At 30.2% G+C, this 24,198-nt stretch overlaps 3 protein-coding genes and 1 pseudogene across 3 annotated transcripts; 1 reads left to right on the forward strand and 3 right to left on the reverse strand.

Annotated features, from left to right (window-relative positions):
* Positions 1-598: 598 nt before the first annotated feature.
* Positions 599-3,870, reverse strand: LOC114408566 (rac-like GTP-binding protein RHO1). Its single transcript, XM_028371654.1, has 7 exons — positions 3,519-3,870; positions 2,817-2,904; positions 2,613-2,722; positions 2,438-2,501; positions 1,186-1,250; positions 1,005-1,070; positions 599-915 (listed from the first exon to the last, which is right to left on the reverse strand). The coding sequence occupies exons 1-7, from the start codon at positions 3,615-3,617 to the stop codon at positions 817-819; spliced, it is 591 nt and encodes a 196-aa protein (XP_028227455.1). The 5' UTR covers positions 3,618-3,870; the 3' UTR covers positions 599-816.
* A 1,367-nt stretch (positions 3,871-5,237) lies between these two features.
* On the reverse strand, positions 5,238-8,174 carry LOC114408567 (rac-like GTP-binding protein RAC1). Its single transcript, XM_028371655.1, has 7 exons — positions 7,851-8,174; positions 7,222-7,309; positions 7,018-7,127; positions 6,850-6,913; positions 6,117-6,181; positions 5,928-5,993; positions 5,238-5,840 (listed from the first exon to the last, which is right to left on the reverse strand). Exons 1-7 carry the CDS (start codon positions 7,947-7,949, stop codon positions 5,739-5,741), a joined length of 594 nt encoding a protein of 197 aa, XP_028227456.1. The 5' UTR covers positions 7,950-8,174; the 3' UTR covers positions 5,238-5,738.
* Positions 8,175-15,483: 7,309 nt separating this feature from the next.
* Positions 15,484-15,998, forward strand: LOC114408290 (annotated as a pseudogene).
* Positions 15,999-19,198: 3,200 nt separating this feature from the next.
* Positions 19,199-20,575, reverse strand: LOC114408568. Its single transcript, XM_028371657.1, has 2 exons — positions 20,417-20,575; positions 19,199-20,332 (listed from the first exon to the last, which is right to left on the reverse strand). Exon 2 carries the CDS (start codon positions 20,232-20,234, stop codon positions 19,590-19,592), a length of 645 nt encoding a protein of 214 aa, XP_028227458.1. The 5' UTR covers positions 20,235-20,332; positions 20,417-20,575; the 3' UTR covers positions 19,199-19,589.
* Between the last annotated feature and the right edge of the window lie 3,623 nt (positions 20,576-24,198).

Here is a 24,198-nt window from a genome sequence, read left to right on the forward strand (position 1 = left end):
TTATTACAAATAATATTAAAATTATTACAAATAATATTAGAATTACTAATAATAGTTGGCCTAAATGGTCTGAAGTTTGGTCTCTTTAGATAAAATTTCATGTTCAAACATAATAAATAGAAAAAATCTAATTGGAAGGTCCACCAAAAGATAATCAATTAAGATTTGCTACAGTAAACCTAATAAATACTCATGAAAAAAATAACATTAGATTTTTTTTCTTCTAACATGTTGATATTATAAAGATTTTTTGGTAGCATTCAAGTCTAATAAAATATCATTAATTAGTATTTATTTTTATAATAATTATTTTGAAAATCATATATGTAATAATTTTATTGATTAGCAATATAAAAATAATTAATGATAATATATCAAAATTAAATGATTAATATGAACTAAATACAAAAATATTTTAACTCAATGACTTACATATGATGTGCATATAAAATAATTAAAACATAATTTTTATGTGAATGATCACGCTTATAAAATGAATGGAAAAAAATCATGTAAACGAATAAGACATCACAAGTACAGTCCATAAAATGACCGCGCGAACATAAGCAAGCAGTATCTTCTCGTAGGTCACTACCTATAATAAAGATAGAAAGGAAATCGACAGTTATATAATTAAGTTCATTGTAGTTACAAAGTATGAAATGAGGCATGATCCTACAATGCTAGTTCAAACTGTACACAACTTCCTGCAAACTACAGAGGGAGGACAAGGAACAAAATAATACAAATTGATGGAGAGGCAGCAGTGAAGATTGGTCAAACAGTCACTGCCTACTGTTAATTTCTGATTCTCAATCATAATATGGAGCAAGCTTTCTGTGTTTTTCTCTTTTTCTTTAGCTTTGGTGGTTGGATAACCACTTTGATTGCCGCGTCAAAGACAGCTTTCACGTTCTGTCATCCCAAGAGCGCATGACAATCTGTGTTATAAAAGATGAAAAAAAATGATCCATAAATTTTAAGCAAAAGATAAGAAAGTACACCTGTTGCGTTTTGGAACTACACTCAATGTAGGCCGGAGCACCAATCAGCTTTCTCAATTCTTCTCCCTTCCACCAAAGTAAAACAAATATCAAGGTAGGATCAATGTATTTATGAATCAATAAATCATATCTCTCCCCCTCTCCCAACAGAAAGGGGTGGTGATAAGAAAATTTATAGTACCTGTGCTGTAGTAATTGGCACTGCACCAGGATGGTCCATAAAAAATTGCTTATCATCCCGAAGATCTGCCGACAAATCATGCATTTAGAGTTGTCAAACCATTCCAACTTTGGATATGAATTGGCCAGAAACTGTTACATGCAGCATTGACCACGTACAGGAATTTATTCGTGAATTAATATCTGATAGGGATTTGGGTATATGGGATACCTAAGTCCCATATCAGGTAGTATGGAATGCTCTGTGGACTAGTGTTTGGTTCCCCCCCACACACACCAACAGCTAACTTTTAAGGAAGGGTTTGCCAAGTGCTTGGGTACTTATCAATAACCTAGTAAGAAAAATAAATTGCTACTTTTGTCATGTACCAACATGAAACAACCTAGGGGGCATTTGTTTCATGGACTAAATTGTTCCTAGGAATATACTGGGAATATTATTCCCATCAACATGTTTGGTAACCACTTAACATTCCTTGGAATATTTTAAAATTTATTTCAATTAAAAAAAAAATAGAATAAGGTGAAAGTGAGAAGTTATTTTTTGAAATAACTTCCATTCCCATGGGAACATAGGATTCCCACCCTTTTACATTGGAATAGAAAGAGGAGAAATAATGTATAATATATATATTCATGGGAATAGATTATGCTCGGGAATAATTTTTTATAACTTGTACCATACAATGGGAGTGATTTATTCCCAACTCACATTCCCAGGAATAAATTTGTATGACTTGAAACAAACACACTCCTAGACATGAGTTTTACGAACTCTGTCCAGCATATATTTTCTTCTCACAGAACAAATTAGAATTCCCACAAATCTGCTACACTTGTGCAAATCCAATTTATTTTCTCCTCATTTCTGCATAAGCTTTGAGAAAAAGTTATTTTAAGCGAGATTTCAATCCAAATAATGTGAGTAGTATACACCAGGGCATTATTACTACTTAAGCATTCAAGCATAACCAAAGAGTGAGATCATTAACTCCCAAGACACTGGTAAAATAATTTCATACTCTCTAGGTTGGTGTGTGAATAAAGAAATTAAGAAAATGTCCTAAAAATGCCACAAATCAGAATATACTTGATATGATAAAGTAATAAACTGATGAGTGCTTTGAAGCTAAGAAAAGAAAACCCAGGGCTTTTAAATAACTAAAGGTAAGCACAAGGCTATAACGTGGTCATATGGGTTAGTAAATAGCATATGCCAAACAATTCAATGAAGGGTGCGGGTAAACACCTACCTAACTTTGTTCCAACGAGAATTATTGGAACACCAGGGGCATAATGCCTTAGTTCAGGGATCCACTGAAAGAAGAAATCAAAAGAGCAATAATTTCATCAGTTATATATACTAAGTGAAGAAATCGATTTAAATAATTACCATCCTAATTGAATTCTTGAACCGAAGAAATAAACCTTCTTTGCAATATTTTCATAGCTAGCCTTGCTTATGAGAGAAAAGGCAAGTATGAAGACATCAGCTCCTCGATAGCTCAAGGGTCTTAATCTATTGTAATCCTCCTGACCTGTTAATCAAACAATATGTTAAACCATCAGAAACAAACAATATGCAGAAAATGATACTGAAAACTATATAATTGAATTGTTTTGCCATGTTACCAGCTGTATCCCACAATCCTAGGTTTACGGTGCTTCCATCCACCACCACATTAGCACTGAAATTGTCAAAAACGGTGGGCACATAGTCCTATTATTGACACACAAACATAAACAGAGAAGGGTGAAACCGTGAAGCCTATAATTTGTCAAAGAACAAACAATCAGTTGGAAATGTGACAAAAGGAATAAAGTAAAATCACTGCATCCATGCAGCCTATAAGCTAAAATCAATATTCATTAGTCCCTTAACAGTATTAGACAACCACTATTCATTAGTCAAAATTTTATAAGAACAAATTTAGACTCTACAATTTGTAAGTCCTTCTAAGCACGAATAAGGTAATAACTGCTTTGCTCCTAATCAAATTACAAGCAATTTCTCAGACTCAGCAGAAGAAATAAACGCTAACCATCAAGGTTACATGATATTTTAAGTTGTAATAAATAATGCCAATAATGTTGAAGCACTTGCTCCATTAAGGTGTACGGACATTATATTCATTTCAAACTACAGGAATAATAAGAATAACGATGATAACATAGTGAATCTCCAAATTTAGAAGGTTCCAGACCAAGCCAAACACCACTGGAAAACTCCAAATTAATGGATTTTAATAACAGTGCTTACAATTGCAACGCATATATATCTATATTGAACTGGAATTAGTTATAATGGAGAAGAGAAAGGGCAAAGAAAGAAACCGTGGGAAAAGTGTTGCTGGTGTAGGAAATCAACAAGCAGGTTTTGCCGACAGCACCGTCGCCGACGGTGACGCACTTAATGAACCTCGACGCACTCATTTTCAGATCAGAGATCTATGCAAGCAACAATGCCTCTAACTAACTTGGAACACCGAAACCAAGTTCAGTGTAGCATGAACCCTAATCGGTATTTGAGGTTGCAGGCACAAACGTGGAGAAGAAAAAGGGGGAAATCAAATTGAATTGAAATCAACTTTGCCGAATCAAATTCAAAAGAAAGAAAGAAAGAAGAATGCTAAAGAAAAAGGTTTGAAACACGGGCTTGGTTTACTGTGACTGGCCCACAACACAGAGGACCATTCGCCAGCTATTTCAAATTCATATGATAATTATTATTATTAAATTAATGTATCCTCCACAAATTATTACTACTTGCTCCGCTCCCGACCAATGTAATAACAACTTATTCATTTTTTTCTATAAATTGAAATACTATTATTTTCATTCAACAAAACGCACAAACCATAACGTTAGCGCTTCATTATAGACAAAAGAAAATATTAGATAGACCAACAAATGCATTTAGATAGCATTTCTTCCTTTATTTTTTAATTTTTAACTAAAGCTCATTTAAAAATAGAGTATGTTTGAATGAACATTATTATATTGAAACTTTAGAGATTGAAATGGTCATATATTTTTTCTTCTACAACGTCCTCTACATTTATTTATTCTAATTTTACAATATGATTTTTTCCTTTTTTATAATAGTTAAAATTAGAAGTATAAATTTTATAATATATTGTATTAATTTTTTACTTTTTATAGTTGTGGAAATATCATGATTAATGTGTAAACCTTTTTTGCTTGCTTTAACTGTGACTGATTTTGCTACTACAAACGTTTAAATAGAGTTGTGTATTATTTGCTCACAATATTATTAGTAAAAATTATTATTCGTTTCTTATTTACCATCTTTTGACCTATTTAAATTTTTTAAGTTCTTATTTTTCAGATAAATTTAAATTTTTTATACATTGACTATGTTGCATATCCCAGATTCAGGTTCGAAAGGACATTGGTGGTAGTTTTCTTTTTATATATTGACATCTATATGTAAGTTTATGTAGACAGAAATTATATATAATAAATTAGTTATACCTAAACATTTTTTATATTGCACAAGGCAGGATCAAAGTTCAAGTAACTCAATGTGATCGCAACTCGATTCGTCAACGTTCTAATATTATGATGATTTTAACTCAATTATAAAATCAAGGTTCATATTTTCATGTGCTTAATACAGACTCCCAAATCAGTTTGATATATATGCAGAGTATAGATAGACACACACACTTAAAGAAAAATATTTAAAAAATTCGTATTAATATGTATTTATACGTTTATTTAATTTTTGGGAGAAATAAATTATTTTTAACTAAGCGGTTTAAGATAAAATTCATTAAAGTTCAAGTAACTCATGATTTTAAGTTGAGTCTTTGAGCTAAGAAAATAAGTTCAACTTCATATTAACTTTAGTTTGAAACTGAGTCCTCTACACTCTACAGTTGAGAAATTTAATTATAGTACAAATTAAATTTACTCATCTCCATCCTTTATTTGACAAGAAATTTCAAAGATTAGATCTGTGCAGTTAAAAAATGTAACTGCAGGAGATCTGGATCCACAGATACAAGAACACGTGCAGCTATGTAAATATTTAAATGGAACATCCCATGCTCCAAGGTGAAATTTTATCCTTCAATAACATCCCCTTAAGTGTAAAAAGTTTAAAATGTGCAACAACTGCCCAAAACCATTAAAGAAATTCATAGAAGACATCACAAAGGCCATATGAATATGACCGCATTCACAAGCATGCCATATGAATATGACCGCATTCACAAGCATGCAGTGCTTTCGTGGGTTACTAACATATAATAGTAGTTGAAGGAAATAGGTCGGCACTGAGCTATGTAATTGAGCTAGTTTTAATTACAGAGTATGAAATGAGACAAAGGCAGTAATCATGTGATTGATCATAAGGCCTAAGATGTCAGTCCAAACTATACACAGCTTCCTGCCCTCGCTACAAAGGATAGCGACCAAAACAAGAAAAACCAATGGAGAGGCAGCATTAAAGGTTGGCCAGACAGTCAATACCTCCTATTAATCTCTGGTTCTTAAATCATACTATTGAGCAAGCCTTCTGATTCTTAATCACAATATTGAGCAAGCTTTTTGTGCCTTTCTCTTCTTTTTCTTTTGCTTTGGTGGTTGAAGAACCACTTTGATGGCAGCGTCAAAGACGGCTTTCACATTCTGATATTAACAGGGGCACATGAAAACTTGTGATATAAACAACAGCACAAAAAATCACAGCATAAGTGTTAAGTGAGAGAATTGCACCTGCTGTGTTTTTGAACTACACTCGATGTAGGCAGGAGCACCAATCAGTTTTCTTAATTCTTCTCCCTTCAACCAAAGTGAAAACATACATCAATGTGAGATCAATGCAATTTCTGAATTAAGAACTCACACCTCCACCCTTTAGCAAAAGAAATGGGTAGGGGTAAGAAAATTTATGGTATTTCATACCTGTGCTGTAGTAATTGGTACTGCACCAGGGTGGTCCATAAAAAATTGCTTATCTTCCCGAAGATCTGCAGATCAAATTAAGCATTTACAATTGGCTGAAAACTGTTTTTAAGCATTATTCACCACAGAAATAAGTTTGATCACGAGCTAATATCCTGGTAAGAAAAAGAAATTGCTACTTTTGCCATGCACCATCCAAACACAATATAGATACAAGACTTGTGAACTATGTCCTCCATATATTTTCTTCTCATAAAAAACAAATCAAACTAGAATTTCCTCAACTCCACAACATTGATGCTAAACTGAATAATTTTCTCTTTATTTCTGCAATAAGCATTGAGAACTGATAACATCTTATTCTTGGTAGAGATTTTAAACAGAATTCTGTGAGCATTACACACCAGGGCATTGATAATGCTTTAGCATAAAGAAAGAATAACTATTTATGAAAATGATAACAGCAATGTCTCTAAGACACTGTTTGAACCATTTCATACACTCTAGATTGGTGCGTGCACGAAAGTTAAGAAGCATATGACCTCAAAGAGAAACAAATGTCAAGAATAGAATAATTTTGATAGGATGAGACAATAGACTGATGTGAATTGTGAACAACTGAATTTTGAAGTCAAGAAAACCATTTCAATAACCAAAACCAGGCAGGAAGCTCTAACAGGATCATCTGGATTGGTTCCATTCCATTCAATGAAGGAAAGGGGTAAAGGCTTACCTAACTTTGTTCCAACGAGAATTATTGGAACACCAGGGGCATAATGCCTTAGTTCAGGGATCCACTGAAAGAAGAAACCAAAAAAACAATAACTTAATCAGTTATATCATACTGAGCGCAGAAATTGATTTAGAATATAACCATCCTAATTGAATGAAAGAAATGAACCTTCTTTGCAATATTTTCATAGCTAGCCTTGCTTATGAGAGAAAAGGCAAGTATAAAAACATCAGCTCCTCGATAGCTCAAGGGTCTAAGCCTATTATAATCTTCCTGACCTGTTAATCAAACAAGAAGTTAAACCACCAAAAACAATCAATTTGTCAAAAACAATACCCAATTCTATATAAGTGGATTGGTTGTCATAATTACCAGCAGTATCCCACAATGCCAAGTTTACGGTGCTTCCATCCACCACAACATTAGCACTGAAATTGTCAAAAACCGTGGGCACGTAGTCCTGTTATCAATGATGAAAAACATAAATGAAAAAAGGGTGAAAGAAACAAACCACAAAGCCATAATTCGTTAAAAAACAAAACCAAAATCAATTGGAAAGCTGACAAAAAAAAAAATAAATAAATAAAGCAGTAGCAACGCATCCCTGCTTTGGTCAAGTGCTCAGAATCAATTTCTCAAACTCAATTATTCAAAACATAAAAGATAAGCTCTAAGTGATAAACAGTGTTAAATGACTTTGAATCACTTGGTTCATTAAGGATGTTTCAAAATACAATAAGAATCATAATATAGTGAATCTTCAAATTTGGAAAGTTCCAAACCAAGTCAAACATCAGTTGGAAACTCCAAATTGTTGGAGTTTTACAATTGAAACGCATATATGTATATATATATATATATATATATATATATATATATATATATATATATATATATATATATATATGTGTGTGTGTGTGTGTGTGTGTGTGATTTTAACTAACTTTCCGTTATAATTGAGAAGAGAAAGGGCAAAGAAAGAAAGGAAGAAAGAAAGAAACCGTGGGAAAAGTGTTGCTGGTGTAGGAAATCAACAAGCAGGTTTTGCCGACAGCGCCGTCGCCGACGGTGACGCACTTAATGAACCTCGACGCACTCATCTTCAGATCAGAGATCTATCCAACCAAAGAACAATGCCTCTAAGGCTCAAACTAAATTGGAGGGAGTTGCAGAGTGCAGAGAAAGGGGGAAATGAAATCGAAATTAAATTGAAATGAAATTCAAAAGAAAGAAAGAAAAGGTTTAAGACACTTGGCTGACTGTGACTGACCCAAGAGACAAACTTTTGCCAGCTATCTATAATTTCATGTGACTATTTGCTCCTCTTCCTACTACTTCTTAGCCTCCACCAATAATTATTCCTTCCTCTTAATTAATTAAGTAAAAATCGGGTCTCTCTCTTTTTCTAATTTCCTATTTGTGTGTTGCTTGTTTTGGAAAAATATCTTATGAATACCCATTAACCTATCCTAAATTTATAAAAAGAGGTAAAGAAAATTTTTTTTAAAAAAAAAAGTATTTATATATCATTACTTTTCTTTTTGTTTATTGTTTATTTTAGATTTTTAAAGTAAAATTTCAAATCAACAAAAGGCATAAACGTAACGTTAGTTGGACACACCTCATTACAAAAGAAAAAACATTAGTTGGACAGGCGAATGATTGCCCGGATGCTGCGTCGATGATTGATAGTTTAAATTTTAAAATTACTCTTTTGTTTTTTTTAATTATTATTTTGAATGTTTGATATGTCAAAATTTATCTGCAAGTTATTTTATTGTGTAAGTATTACAGAAATGAGGAATGCGAGAAAAATATCATGCAAGTGATTGAGGACTTTAGTTTAAATTAAAAAATTAATTAACTTTAACAATAATTTAACAATTTTTTAGCTTGTCTCAGTTTTTTTAAAAAGAAATCATGTGTAAAAAACTTTATTTTAGAGGGTAAATTAAGAAAATACTAAATCATAAAGTCATATGTTTTAATACAAAAATATTAGCCAACCTTAAAATTATCTGAAAAGTTAATGTTCCTAATTTTAAGTGATAAACAATTTAAGAGAGTTTTTTTTTTTGTTTTGTTTAGTGTGTATTTAAGAGAGTTATTTGATAAACGGTGGAAAATAGCTGTGTTTTTTTTGTAAAAAACGGTAGAATCTCTTAATTTATTCCCTTTTAAAGAATGATATGCGTTGAATCAATTATGTATATTTTCAGAATTTTAAATATTTTTAATCTACACCTTTTCAGATTTCAGATTTATTTATTTAACTAAATTTTAAAAATACTTTATCTATGTTATACACATAGTTTTTTGTTTTTGGTAACAATACAAATAGTACTTACTAATAATATTTTATATGTTTAGCTGGAGAAAATATTTTGAAGTGCCTGGATATAGAGCTCACTAGGTGTATGTGCATCTACTATAGAGCTCGGTATAGTTCAAAAAATAAAAAAATAAAAATAGAGCTCACTGTAGTTGCGAAGGAGATGCAAAACACATACGTGGAATTGTAAAATAGGTTTTTTGTTTGCATTTTTGTTTGGAAAATGAAGATAACATGCCGCTAACTGCGTACCAAACTCAATCGAAATAGAACTACTACTACTACTGTACATGCATGAGATGTTTGTTGGAGCTAACGTGTGAGGATGTTGAAGGGTAAAGTACGACCTCCATGTGCCCGCTCCCGTCTCTTCTCTTCAACAAGCACTGTTTCCATTTTGTTTCTTTCGTTGCTTCAAAACTCAACGGGGGAAAATGGAAATCTTGTTTTCCTCTTGTTGGAACTAACAACCATTCTGGAAAACAATGGGGTGCCATGTATTCCCAAGTCCTAAGTACATAATTTACAGTTTGGTATGTAATTTTCAACTGTCAAAATGATGTCATCAATCTCACAGGGGATTTTGGTGCATTAATTGATTGTGCAATTATCAATTTGTCCTTCAAATCAATGTCATTTCAGCTAAAATTCAGGACATTAGTGTAAGTAACCTACAAAGTGTATATTTTTTCTTTTGTGTAAACTCCTCTTAGCAGGGTGTAAGTGGGTCAAGATTATGTGCTAATTTAAATTGATCCAAATTAATATAAATAATTTGGGTTGGGTAATTTTTATATTTTAGTGAGATTCTAAATAAATTAATTGAATTTATTAAGTTTTGGATTGAAATACAAGTTTTAATATTTGAACTCATTAAATTATTATTAATAATAATATATGTAATATATATATATATATATATAATTATAAATTAAATACTATTGATTATTCATTACATAAACTTATTGACCTGAATTGAGTAACTATTAACACATTCTTAACTTTTAGGATCAAAGCGACAAATGTTTTATTGATTAAAACCACTTCAGATGAGTTTTTAAAAATATTTCGAATCTATTTACAAAAAGTAAGTTGTCTCGTTGGTTTTGGTAGAAAAAAGTGTTTGAAACTCATCTTCATTATGATTATTGAAACTCTTTATCTTGAATATGACATGCTTAATTTTTCATCCCCCATGTATAAATATATAGATAGATAGGAGTCAATGAAGTAGAGCGGGGTGTAACAACATCACAAAAAAATTAATAAAAAATCTAATAAGAAACAATTGTGTCTAATTCATTACTTTATTTAATTAAAAAATTTGCTTATAAAAAATATTACGTTTAAAAAAATAGACAATTAAATATTTTAACCCGTTGACTCAACTCGACCTAAACCGTTTACAAATAAGTTTATTTGAGTTGGGTTTCATTTTTTTCTAAGAAAATCGTCCCAAACCAACCCATTCAAATTTGATTGGGTTGGGTCACGGGTTTGACCAAACTCAACCCACTTACATCCACAACTCTTGGGTCACACTTTGAGAAGTGAGAGAAATAAAATCACTTTTTTACTAAAATGGATAGTTTTACAAAACTATTTTTATGTAGGATTGATTTTTCCTAACTATGGTTTAGGAGGTGATACTTGTGTTTTTCGTTTGTCCTATAGCACCTTAATCATCCTAGTATGTTCCATCTTTATCTATTAAATAGGTATTTAGTGTTACTCAAACTAACTCTAAAAAAGAAAATTTGACGTTAAATATATATGTTTAATGACTAGATCACTCTCACCATTTTAACTCAAAACATTGGTGTTTGATTTGATTGTTCATACTTTTTAATGTTTGTTTCACTATTTTTTAATTTTTATACTAAAATTTTAAATAAAATAGTGTTATTTTTATATTTATTAGAGAAAACAAAAAAAATATATTAAATGATGAGTTTTAAGTAATTTTTTATTTATTTGTTGTTTTCACTTTTAGTTTATACATGTGTGTGTGCGTGCTTGCACGAATGTGTTCACTAATAAAAAATAATGTCATATTATTGTCCCTTATTTTTATGATTTTGTAAGAAAAATAATGATAAAATTTCATAAAATCCTAAAACCAATAAATAAGATAAGAAATGATAGTTCTATAGTTATTAATAACCGTGTATAAGTTTAAAATGAAAATATAAAATAAATCAAATACCATAAAAACTACTTTTAAAAAAATCAAAGAAAAATATACAAAATGACTAAGGATTTATTGCATCTCATAAAATATGATTAGCATCGACTTTTCATTTTTTTAGAGTCAACTTAGTCGACATTAAATACCTGACAACAATGAAATGTATTAAGATTGCGCTTCCTGTTACATGTCAAACGAATAACATAATATGTCACTCACAATAGCATCTCTTACATTCTATCTGACAAAAATAACTCATAACAGGTCAATTAAACACCCACTTTAATAATTAAATTTCCCAAACATTACCCCCCCTGGTTATGCTTTTAACACCAAACCAGGAGAATTGCTGATTCAAAGTGAAGTCGAGTAAAAGTAGTTTCTCTCCCTCATTAAGCGCTAAAAAGGCTTATGATCATTTCCTAATAATCTATTAACCTAATTCCCAGGTAAAAAGGCTTGTGATCAATGCTCTATTGTAAATTAAATTGCATTAGAATTTAGAAATGTCAAACATTTGAGACATGCAAGAAAGGGATAAAATATTATTTGAGATATAGCTAACAGATGACAGAAAAAAAAAGCCAAAAAAAATTGTTATTATATTTATGTCTTCAAAATGTTAAAAAAATAAATAAAATACAAAGTCACTGTAGTTTAAATATATATTAATTACTGGTATCCTCCCACAATAGTTATATTCTACTACATGAGTTCAGCTAGATGGCTTTATGGATCAACTATTAAACTTTATTAAAAAAATAATATTTTTAGGGATGTTACTCACTATATGAAATTTGCTATTCTATTTTTCTCGTTAGATGTCACACCAATATCTCCAAATCACCAGTGCAACACATTTCTAACTAAGGGTATAATTATTGTGATAACTATAAGTAGTATTTGTTTGTGATAACTATAAATTTTAATTGCCCAAGGCTATCAACAGAACTAGAATATCTTATTTCCGTTACTTACAAGGATTTTATGATCCTATTCGTAGTTATTAGCTAGTCATAATTTTTTTTTATTAATAAATGTATTATAATCATTTTAGTTTTACCTATACCAAATAATTACAGGCATAAGGAAGTTTCATTTACATTATATAGTTATGGGTATATGTTTTGTGAAGTTTCATTTACACTAGATTTTTGTAAATAATAATCCTTTTGAGTTTTACCTATAATAATCAATTGTAAGTATAAGTTTTATGAAATTTTACCTAGACAAAGTAATTGTAGGTAAAAATCTTTTTTAGTTTTAATGAGTTCACCTACACCAAATAATAGTAGGTATAAGTCATTGAGTTTTACCTACATTAATTACTGAAAGGTATAAGTATTTTTAAGTTTTATCTACACTAATTCATGTGTATAGGCAAAATGCATATGTAGGCATAGATTATTTTTCTTGTACTATTAGATAACCTTAAACAATAGGTTCTAACACCTAAACCAAGTTACTAGTTATTAACAAGGAATTGGAACAAGATTGAATGAGAAGAGTTATCAAGTTTTACGTTGATTGAACTTGAATGTCATATTAGTGATATTTGATTTTTTTTTTTCTATTCATCCTTCAACCTTTTCTCTCTAAATTATTCGTTTGTTCTCATTACTCAAGAAGTGGTCTAAAACAAAGTTTATACTGAAGAAAAATTATAAGTATCCACTTTCAACACGAATGTCTTTTTTTTTTTTTATCTTTAAGAATAACTACACAGCTACTTTGCAATATTCCAATTCAAAAGCTACTAATACAAAAGAAGAAACAGTTTATAAAACATATATTTATGTATTTGTCGAAATACATGACAGATACGTGTTTTCATCAAGGATATTTTTGTCAAAAAAATATATTTTAAAAGACCAGTTGGAGATGAACTCAACAAAAATGAGAGTGAGAATAACAAAGCCCGGCCCTTACGTACATCAGTGCATGTCTGTGTTACTTTAGTCTTTAACCCGTGATGGATTGGACCTACCCACTTCAATCTGGTAAGAATTTATACTGTGTTTAAATTGATAGAAATAAACGGAGAAAATAAAAAATATTATTTTGTTATTTTTGTTTGAGAGATAGAAAATATTGGATTAAAAAAATACCTTCTAGTAATGGTAAATGGGCAGGGGAGTTGCTTATTTTTTTCTTTCTAAATTATATCTTACAAGATAAAAAGTAATAAATACTTTTTATATTAAAATCTTTATTTTGAATAAATAAGTTCATACGATCGTCAAATAAGCTATAAATTAATTAATACAAATAGCTTGTTAAATACGCTCAGATAAACTATTTTTCAACGAGTATATAAAATTAAATAACAATAAAATTTCCCTTTTTCGAAGATAAAACTGATATATTTAATTTATGAGTCAAATATACTAATACTCTATCTTATCCATCTGGAATAATAATAATAAAAATAATAGTAATGCTTCATAACTTGAGAATCATAAACATAAACACTTTGCTTGGATGTAAGAAGAAACAAGGACAAAAGAAATAAAATAGAAAGAAAAAAGATAAATAGAAATTGTATATTATTTGAATAGGTAATTAAAAATAGGCAAAGTAAATATAATTATTCTTTATTTGTTTACATAAGTAGAAAACGAATATAAAAAAGTCAATGATAAGGTAGATGTGATAAATGGCTTGGCTCTTTCTTATTATAATTGATTTTGATGGTATCAGATAACTTCGCTTAGCTGTCCAAATATTTATACTCCATTTCAAAATGATTTTCTACTTCCATCTTGTACAAACCTTTTCTTCTATGACGAATAGCATTATAAAGTTAAGGAAAACCAAAACTCTAGATTGCAAATGGGAGTTAGCATGCTCAACTTGCATTTGCTCTCAAGCAGAGTAATTAATCGGTGCAATCAAGAACATCTTTAGGCTTGTAAATTCGAAATGTGGCTGACTCTTCCAAACCTTGGTGTCATTTAACAAGTCATGCAAACCAACAAGATGGAAATGGAGAGTGAAAACACATTCTGGTTGTCAACTACCTTGATGGGTCCAGTTCATAGATGAGATATAAATGGACACTGAATATGCTACTGTGGGAAATGGGAGAAAAATGTGGAGCGAGAGTTCGTCTTGTTAAGATAGGGTCTGAAAACAGAACATATATAGCATATTCCATAGTTCTCCCATGATATTGGGAATGAAATTTTTTTAGGAGTTTCACACTTTCACGTATAGAAAAATTAAAATTAATTACAAAGTAATCTCTATAATTGAAAAGAAAAATCTATCACTAGAAATTAAGGCCAAAATATAACAAAGGAAACACAATTTTGTATCACTAAATTTGATTGTTAATTCATTAATTTTTAATGGAGTAATTACTACGTGATACAGTTGAACTCTATTAATTATTTTTGTAATTAAATTCACTAAATTTGATTGTTAATTCATTAATTTTTAATGGAGTAATTACTACGTGATACAGTTGAACTCTATTAATTATTTTTGTAATTAAATTAAAAATTTAGCCACACATATCACATAAAAATCGTCTGGAACATAGATATATAAATGGCCACACAATAATTTATCTTATTTCGCTACTTTTGAAATGAAAAAAACATTATATTTCAAATCTATTGTAGTGACAAAATCACTTTACAAGCCTCGCATTTGTCAAAAGCAAGGGGAGTCATCTCTTGTTTGTATATTTTTACTCAAAAGATTAAAAGACTTGTTGAAAAATATTTCTTTATAATTTAAAATTTTAAGTTAATATATATATTTTTTATTAATTATGTTTTTTAAAAATAAAATGTTTTTAGAATTAGTTTATGTGAAAAACTAAAAGTATCGTACTACTCCTATTCTTGTATTTTAATAAGTTATCTTTTATTTGGGTAATATCCTTTGTGAACATTACGGGTCTTTAACTTTTAGAGTATGTTTGAATGTAGAAATTTAATAAGGTAATTCAATTTTTCAAAGAATTTTAATTATTTTTCAATTAAATAAGATGTTTGGATAAAAATTTGAAAAAAAATTGAAATTTGAGTATTTTGATAAGAGATTTTAATTAACTTAAATATTAGCATTTTAAATTCTTTCATTTTAGGAAAGAATTTGAAATTCTTTTGTGCACAGAAAACCTCCGCGCGACCTCGAACCCGCCTTCGAGTCATGGCTCTGCGACACCAGCTTCCTCAAAGTCCTCGACCACCGCACCTCCTCCTCCACCGTAGCCGCCTCCCTCGCTCCCTCCTCCGCCGCCTCCACCCTCTTCTCCCGCCTCTTGACCTTCCTTTCCCTCTTCACCCTCAACGCCTTCGCCAAGCTCGCTGCTGATGACTTCGCCGTCGACACGCCCTCTTGGTCCTGCTCCTTCTTTGCCTTCTCCGATTCCTACTCCTTCCCTTCCTCTCCCTCATAGACGCGATTGAGAGTTCAGGAAAACGTGAAACGCTACACCCGCAACTATTTGTTCATTATTTTCTTTGCCTGCACTCTGTACGCACTCGCTATTGCCTCTCTATTCTTTGTTAATTTGAAGGTTTTTTTTGTTGAATTCGAGAATCTATGCTGTGTTTTAGTCATATAAGGCTCTTGAATTTGGGAATTTTCATCGTCTTTGGATAAACGTCTATGTAAATATTTATTTTATAAATTTAATTTTAATTATATAAAAATAAATCTCATTCTTTTAGCGTTCGTCAATTTTTTTTCTGATTGTAATTCTATTGAAAAAAAGCTGTAACACACAAATTTATTTTCGAAAGATACCTTTGAACTTTAGCCTCCAAAGGAAAATAAAATAAAAGACCCTACACGAGCATATACTTTAAAAATGAAGAAATTTAACTTTCTTATCAAAATACAAAATTTTAAAAATGAAGAAATTTAATTTCATTATCCAAATACAAAATTTTAAAAATGAAAAAATCTAATTTTTTATCCAAACACAAAATTTTAGAAATGAAGGAATTTAAATTGAAGCATTTGAAATTCTCAGAATTTAAAATTCTTTAAAATTTTAAATTTCTTCATCCAAACACACTTTTAAAGAATTTGTTGTTCGATTTTTAGTTTTTGTTTTTTAAACATCTTGTTACTACATGTTAATGTTAGTGATTGATTGTTTTCTTTACAAAATTTTACTATTATTTAAAATACATGTAATTCCATGTCAAAAAGACAAACATGTGGAAATTCAGGACACACATACCAATAAAATATACATAACTCAAATAGTAAATATTTTGTCTATCTTTTCTTTACAAAATTTTACTATTATTTAAAATATGTTTTAAAGTATGGTGTTCTTTAATTTGGAAATCTTTCATTGCACGCAATGAAATCTTTCCAAAAAGAACACATTATAATTTAATATCAATACAATGAGACATTTTCTCTATAAGAATAAAGCATAACACACATCAACTTAGGCTTTTTTTAAATTTTCCTTTGTTATTATATTTTTTTTATTAAGTATTATTATAAAAATTATTTGTGTATTGATTATATTTGAAATAATTCCACTGCTATGTTTATAATTTTAGTTTACTAATTATTTTTCTAACATGAAACTGTTATACAAATAAGTTGGGTGTGGCTAAGGAGAGCTTTTGAAGTGTTCCACATAGTTTTCATTTTGTTTTACCGGGTACAGCAGATATGCTAACTTGTTGCAATAAAGTAAAAAAAATAAAAAATCTTAATACCTTTAGAAATACGAATAAAATATCAGATGGATACTGCCTATACTCTCCTTATACAAATGGTTTCCTTTTTGAAGTTACCAAATACTCAAATATGTAGGTTGATTTGCAATCCCTATCACAAAAAATTAAAGAAAAACAAACCCACCACGGCGCTTCGAAAGAGGTGCGTTTGGGAGTTTTCGTTGAAGGTTTCCAAGGCAAGAAAAAATAGGAAAACACTTGGGTGGTTTGCACATCATAATGTTAGGCGGTGAATTCTGATCTGAGGAGGCATTGGAGTGAACACCACATTCGACACTTGAGCTTTGTTTATGCAGCAAATGGGAGGTGCAGGGAAGTAATTCCCATGGAAGGGTTTTTGACCTGGTTTACTAAAGCATTAAGATTCGTCCTTCTCTTTTGCATGTTGTTCACTCAATGTATTTCTTTTTTCTTCTCTCTGTTGGAAGCCCACGTTCAAAGCACGCTCCACTTACTTCCTTTTTTATATATTTTATTATTTTGGAAAATTTAGTTACGTCTGAATGTGATCCATTTTTCATCCACGTTCAACCCATATTTTTGCAAATATATTCAGTCTCACGTTCCGATAACAAAGTTAAGCTCTGTGATAGATAGACTCTTTAAATAGGATAGGATGTTCTCAGTATCACCAAACTCACTTCTTTATTTAGACTGGAAGAACAAAATTATCTTTCAGGTTCGTGTCTGCGCCGCTTCGCGTTCAATTTGCAATGGTTGAAGATATGCTTGTAATATTTTTAATTTTTTAATTTCCGCTGTTTAATCTGAATATGCCATTTAAATTGATTTGCATGTTTAGATATATTTTTACACTCTCAACTTTGTTAACTTTCAATTGATTGTTTAAAGTTGTTGATTGGTTGGGAAATTAACTTTCAATTAATTTTTATTTCTCTCGTGTTTTGAATTGAACGGAGACTGTCGGTGTATGTAAACTAATTTTACTGTAGCAATTTCAAGGATCGGTAAATTAATTTAATTTTAAAAAATGAAAATTATTTGAGCTAGCTTTGTTTTTGCAGTATGAATGGTAACCCTTGGCAACGAGTTTATTGGTTCAATTCTGTAATTTAGTTTGTCTTAGGTTGGGTGAAACCTGGTGTGCAATCTGCTCGTGTTTAACGGGTGGTTATAGAATCTCTACATATTTGAGCATTTGGTAAGGAAAGTATATACAGTATCCGTCCAATATTTTATTCATATTTCTAAAGGTATTAAGATTTTCTATTTTCATTTTATTTTATTACAACATATTAAACAGGTTAACTTACCTACGGGATACACAAAATTACCACTATGTGCTCCACCGTAGCCACGTCCAAATAAGTTATTATAAACATAAACATGCATCGATAAACTAAGTCGGATAATTTATTTTAGTCCGAAACATCACGTTGAAGACTATGTTTTTGCATATTACCTCATTTAATGTTAATCGTATGGAGTCAACCAACTATTTACGAAATTATAAATAACAATCACATAAAATATCTGTACAGACAACTATCTCAACCCACAAGTCGTAAATAGTTTGACATTTGGATAATTAATGAAATTTTGGGATTCAATTTCTAGTTTTCACTTGCAACTCGAGGTAATTTTACTTCAATAGACCAAATCGATAATGAAAGAAATTAATTGGATATCAAATGAAACGAGTCACGCATCTATTGTCAACAAAAAATTTATCGTCAAATTAATTGGTTCTTATATTGTCCAACGAGTTCTTATAAATTCATCAAATATAAAAAGTGTGTTAAGTGAAAATATACCCACCCAACCCCCAGTATGTTATTTCACGTTTAAAAACCTTCCTATATAATATAGGAAAAGTTTCCTTATTGCTTAAGCATGAAAATAAACACGGCTTAATATCAGCGATAAAAAGAATTAATGGAAGGACAGATGAAAAACTTTCGAATACTAATACGAAACCATAATTTTATGAGGATAAAACTAAGCAAAATGTTTTATGGTGTGCGGTATACATATTTTTAGTTGTATGAGCGGAAAGACGAGAGAAAAAAAAAATAGATATACATTGTATAATAATAATTGTGACGATGACAGAAGAGAAAAAAATATAAGAAAATAATAAAGTAAAAATGTGATAAAAAGAGCAAATAGATTTGTAGTAATATCAAGAAAATTTAAATACAGAGGGATCACGGAACTGATAGCCGAAACTGATGGTACATAGAAAGAACTACACATCGTTTCTGTGCACCCCAATTCAAAAAAAAAAAGCATAGGTGGTGCACAAAAGTTAAAAGTGTTGAACAAACAAAAGAAAACACACCTTTTTTTATTTTGGAAAAAGAAAAAAAACGAAAGCATATTCAGCAGGCACCCCGAATCAGCAAATTACCCTCGCCGATCCTTTTTATTTACACATAATAATAATTACCAGTAGTAACGTGACCCAACAAACTTAGCATCATATTCATGCACCATCGATCACGCAACGAGGAGAGAAAGAGAAGTAGGTTTAACAGCATCACCGGAGGCGCAGAAGTCGCCGGAGATTGTTGGTTGCTCCGTCATCAACGCCACCAGCGGCGGTTTCGGCGTTGCAACCGAGTTTGGATCTCAAAGAGAACTTTGGCAGCGGCAAACTACTGGGTGGCGGAGCCAGATTGAAAACCGCCCCCGAAACGACGTCGTGGTGGTTGTTTCCCATCCCTAGCACCACTTTGGGAAGGTCTTTGGGATCAGGTCCCCAGCGGTTATCAGATTGTGTCACCGATCTCTTCTTCGCTTCCTCTCGCTTCGTTGGTTTCGATTTCTTAGGTGTCAGAGACATGTCTCTGCTCCTGTTTTTGTTTTTATTAACAACAACAACAAGGCCTTGTCCGCTACCATAAGTTGGCGAAACAACGTGGGGCAGAGGAAGCAGAGGTGGTTGTTGAGCACAGTGATGAGTGAAGAGTGAAGAAGCTGAGAGCGGGTGAGAGTAGGAGAAGGACATGGCGCGTGAAGGAGGATTCAAGAGACCTGCATACGTGTCAAAATTCTCAGACCGGTTATTAGCACAAATGAAATTACCTCGTCCGTTTTTCTTCGGGGTTTTCATTCTGATGTTCTTGTTAGGAGCAAACGGTTGTTTTTGTGCCGTCGCGTGAGGCGTCAAAACAGCTTCCATTCAGATTTAACGGATCACGTAAAATGAAACTGGATTTGGATTAAACAGTTAACCAAAAACAGGCGATGATCTTCTTCAAAACAAACGGATCAAGTAGCCTGTGAATTAGTTTAATTAGAATAATATATATATATATATATTACAGGGGAAAAATAATAGTACTAGATGGAGAAAGAACCAACACTTGATCTCATAAAATTAGATCAGAAGAACAAGCTTCTATGTATATCATAAAATAAAATATAACATATGGACACAACAGAACAAGAAGAAGTTTTTTGATTGAGGGGACCCTGATTTTAGAGGAGATGGGTCTAAGCCTCTAAGGGTTTTCTAAGACTATCCACATTCGTACGCCTTTAATATATATGGCAAGGATCGCAAGATGGAATGCTCCACGGCTTTTTTTTTTTTTTTTTGAAGTAATGCGATATCTGCAATTATTTTAATGATTATGTCAGGATTTCTCCTAAATTACTGACAACCGTTGCGGTCGGCAACCTTAGACGAATACCGTTGAATGGTGTAGGGCGGCAACCGCCGGGGCGATGAGAACCGTTGGATTTTGTCTTTGTAAATAGCCGTTGGGAGGAAAGTGACGTTGCTTAGTTCATCGGGTTCCTTGAAATTGGTCTGAGTCAGACAAGATAGGAAAAATCCTAGCCATACACGTCGTCAATGTGGTGGGGCCCAGACTTTTGATATTTGTCTATTGCCCCGTGACCTCATGTCCGGGAATAGTTCTGTGCTTCCTTTTTTTTTTTTTTTAAAAAAAAACTGCTTTGGAATCTGGGTTATCTTTTTCGCATTTTTTATTAAAAGATATTCTTTTATATAAAGACAAATTTATATAATAAAAAATAAATTTAAATATGCTGACAAATCTGTCATACAATCCTATAAAGTATAAACTGTCACATGATAAAACCACTAATTTTTATAACAACTATTTTAATAATATTTTTTAATTAATTAATTAAAATAGTACTTTTTTTACGATAACAATATATAAGAATTAAATACACAAAAATATAACGGAATATAAAATAATTCTAAATCCAAAATGAAAAACCTTATAAATATATAAAACTGATACAATATTTTTATAATAAGACTAGTAAAAAAAAATACTCTTTGCCTGAACTTTTGAAGTTACTTATATATTAATTTGGTGTAATTTGTTTTTTAGAAATGTAACTACACTAGGAAGTTAAAATAAATGTAAGTTTATAATAGTTGAGGATAAAAATAATCACAAGAAATATAACGTTATACGTGATTATTCCCTTTATAATAATTATAGTGAAAATTAAAAGAAATGTTATAATAATTTATAATAATTGAAGATAAAAGTAATTAGAAGAAATATAACATCAAATAAGATTACTCTCTTTATAGATTATAAAAAATAATAATTTAATTTAAATGTTTTGTTAAAGAGTATAAATTTTACCATTTATACTATTAATTAAATACAACTTATTGTACGTAAAACTATCATTTTGATCTTAAGTCCTCGGTTAGCCCACTATATTGGTCCTGAGATTTTTTTTATCCACCTAATGAGGTTAAAATGCTTTCAACGTACCCACGTAGTTTCACTTAGGACATGTTTGATTAACATTTTAAAAAATATCTTTTGTTGTTCAACAACGTACTTTGAGAGTAAGTTTCATTTGGTAACATGTTTAGTTATCTTCAAAAATATGTGTTTGCGTATTAAAATTTTGTTTGAAAATTCAATTTTGTAAAAGTAAGTTTTTAATTGCCTTTATAAACTTACATTTAAATTATTAATTTTAGTCCAAACACGTATATAATAAGGATGACAATCGAGACTTAAAGAATGTTAGTTTACAAGGTATAACTATTTTAAAATTATTTTCTCTCAATTGTCCATAAAAATTATTTTTAACTCGGACATCTTTAGAGTATCTTTAACTCTTTTAAACTATAAGTACATAACTATTATATTCTCTATATATAGATACACATAACTTCTTTTTATATATATATATATATATATATATATATATATATATATATATATATAAAGTTTTAATGATCCAACCAATACATAAAATTTATTATTAAATAAATTAAGTCTATATTTTTAAAAATTTAAAAAATATTTCATACTTCAATAAATAAATTAAATTATCACAATTTTTTTAAGATATAAGTAAATATTGGCTATAAGATTATCTAACTACAACCTTCATCTAAGAGTAATTTTTAAATTATTACTTGTGATAAAAAATGTTATTCTCGAAAGTAAAAATTTGTTTTCTTAATTAACATATAAAAGTAGATAGCATAAGAAATTAAGGGACTATATTTTAAAAAAATGAAATAGTTTCTGGTTGTTGAAAATTTAAAAAATATTTGATAAGAGTAATTTTTGAAAATTATTTTCAATATGAATATTATTTTCTAGTTTTAACAAAAAAAAAAAAAAAATCAGAACATCGTATCGCTAAATTATTTTAATCTCTTACTTTTAGTTTTCTATTACTCATTTTCATTCTTAGAGCTTCACATCTTTTCCATAGTTCTACTTTCTAAAAATTGGTTTTAAAAATTATTTTATAAAATAATTTAAAACTGAAACATAATCAAACAGATTCTAAATATTGATAAATTCTACAATGCCTTTAAATTTTAGCAGGTCCCGAATACCTTCATGGATCACCTGATATTAAGCATGCGTTATGCACTATTCTAAACTAGTAATTTTGCTTTTACTTTTCAATACGCCCATGTTAAATGATTATTTATATAGTAGGGCCTCTACAAGAAAATATCATAATTCTCATAAACTTAATTTATTTTCTTTTACAAGTACACCTTTCAGTCTCTTGCTTAATTAAGGGTACAATTACAGAAATCGCAAATCCCTTTTCATTATGTCTGTTTTGTGTCCTGGGGGGTGGAAGGCTCACGAAAGCAACACAAAAATAAAAGATTAGGTGACACTGCCTTCCAACAAAGCCTCTACAAGAGGCATTACACCTCTCTTTTTTTTAGTTCCATTTCCATCCCCGCATATCCAAAACACCCCTGTAAATATCTATTTGACATATTTCATCTTTTTTTTTTCTTTTCTTATCACAATTATATATATATATATATATATATATATATATATATATATATATATATTGTTATATTTATCATTTATCTCTTTGTCTTTTTCTTTTAATTATTGCATGTATCATTTTATTTTTCAATCATATTTTAAGATATTTTTACAAATTTTAATCTAATTAAAAAAAAATTAATCACTCTTAAAATTCATCGTCTCCTCAAACTCAAAAATAAAACATATTACTCTATCTAAAATGATAATAAAGCAACCGTGAGTATTCATAACACTTTTTTATTTATTTTAAATTAAGAATGATACATTATAAATGACATTATGGGCCAAAAATAAAGCGTTAAAGAGGTCAATTACCCAACATAAGAAACTTGAGAAATTACGAAGTCAAAACCTCCCAAGTCATTTAGAATATAAACGATTATTTGATATTATTGGAGTGTAGGAAGAAACATCCGATGACACCAAGGCCCAAAGAAAGCCCAAACCAGTACAAGCCTGTAAAATCTCACTCTGCAAAAATTATACATTTTAATTTGAAATATAGGTTTAGATGAACGGAAAATTTATTAGCCCGTATATCAAGTTGAACTAGAAGTGGCAAAACGGACTGAGTTTGTCCAAACTTGTCTGATGGAATGTAAGACTTGGACTTTAAATTTTGAGCTCAAATTAAATAGGTTTTTTTAGTCCAATTCAATCATGGTCTAATGCAGGTTTAGTCTATTAAAACCCATTAAAAGACTTAATAAATCAGACTTTTAAAGGATATGAATTGAATTTGGGCTTTTTTTACTTGTTATAGTTAGCAATCCGCTTCAGTTTAGTCTGCATTGTATTGAATAGTTTGTTTTGCCACCTCTT

Source organism: Glycine soja, chromosome 4 (genome assembly GCF_004193775.1).
Source record: "Glycine soja cultivar W05 chromosome 4, ASM419377v2, whole genome shotgun sequence".
Classification (NCBI taxonomy): Eukaryota; Viridiplantae; Streptophyta; class Magnoliopsida; order Fabales; family Fabaceae; genus Glycine; species Glycine soja.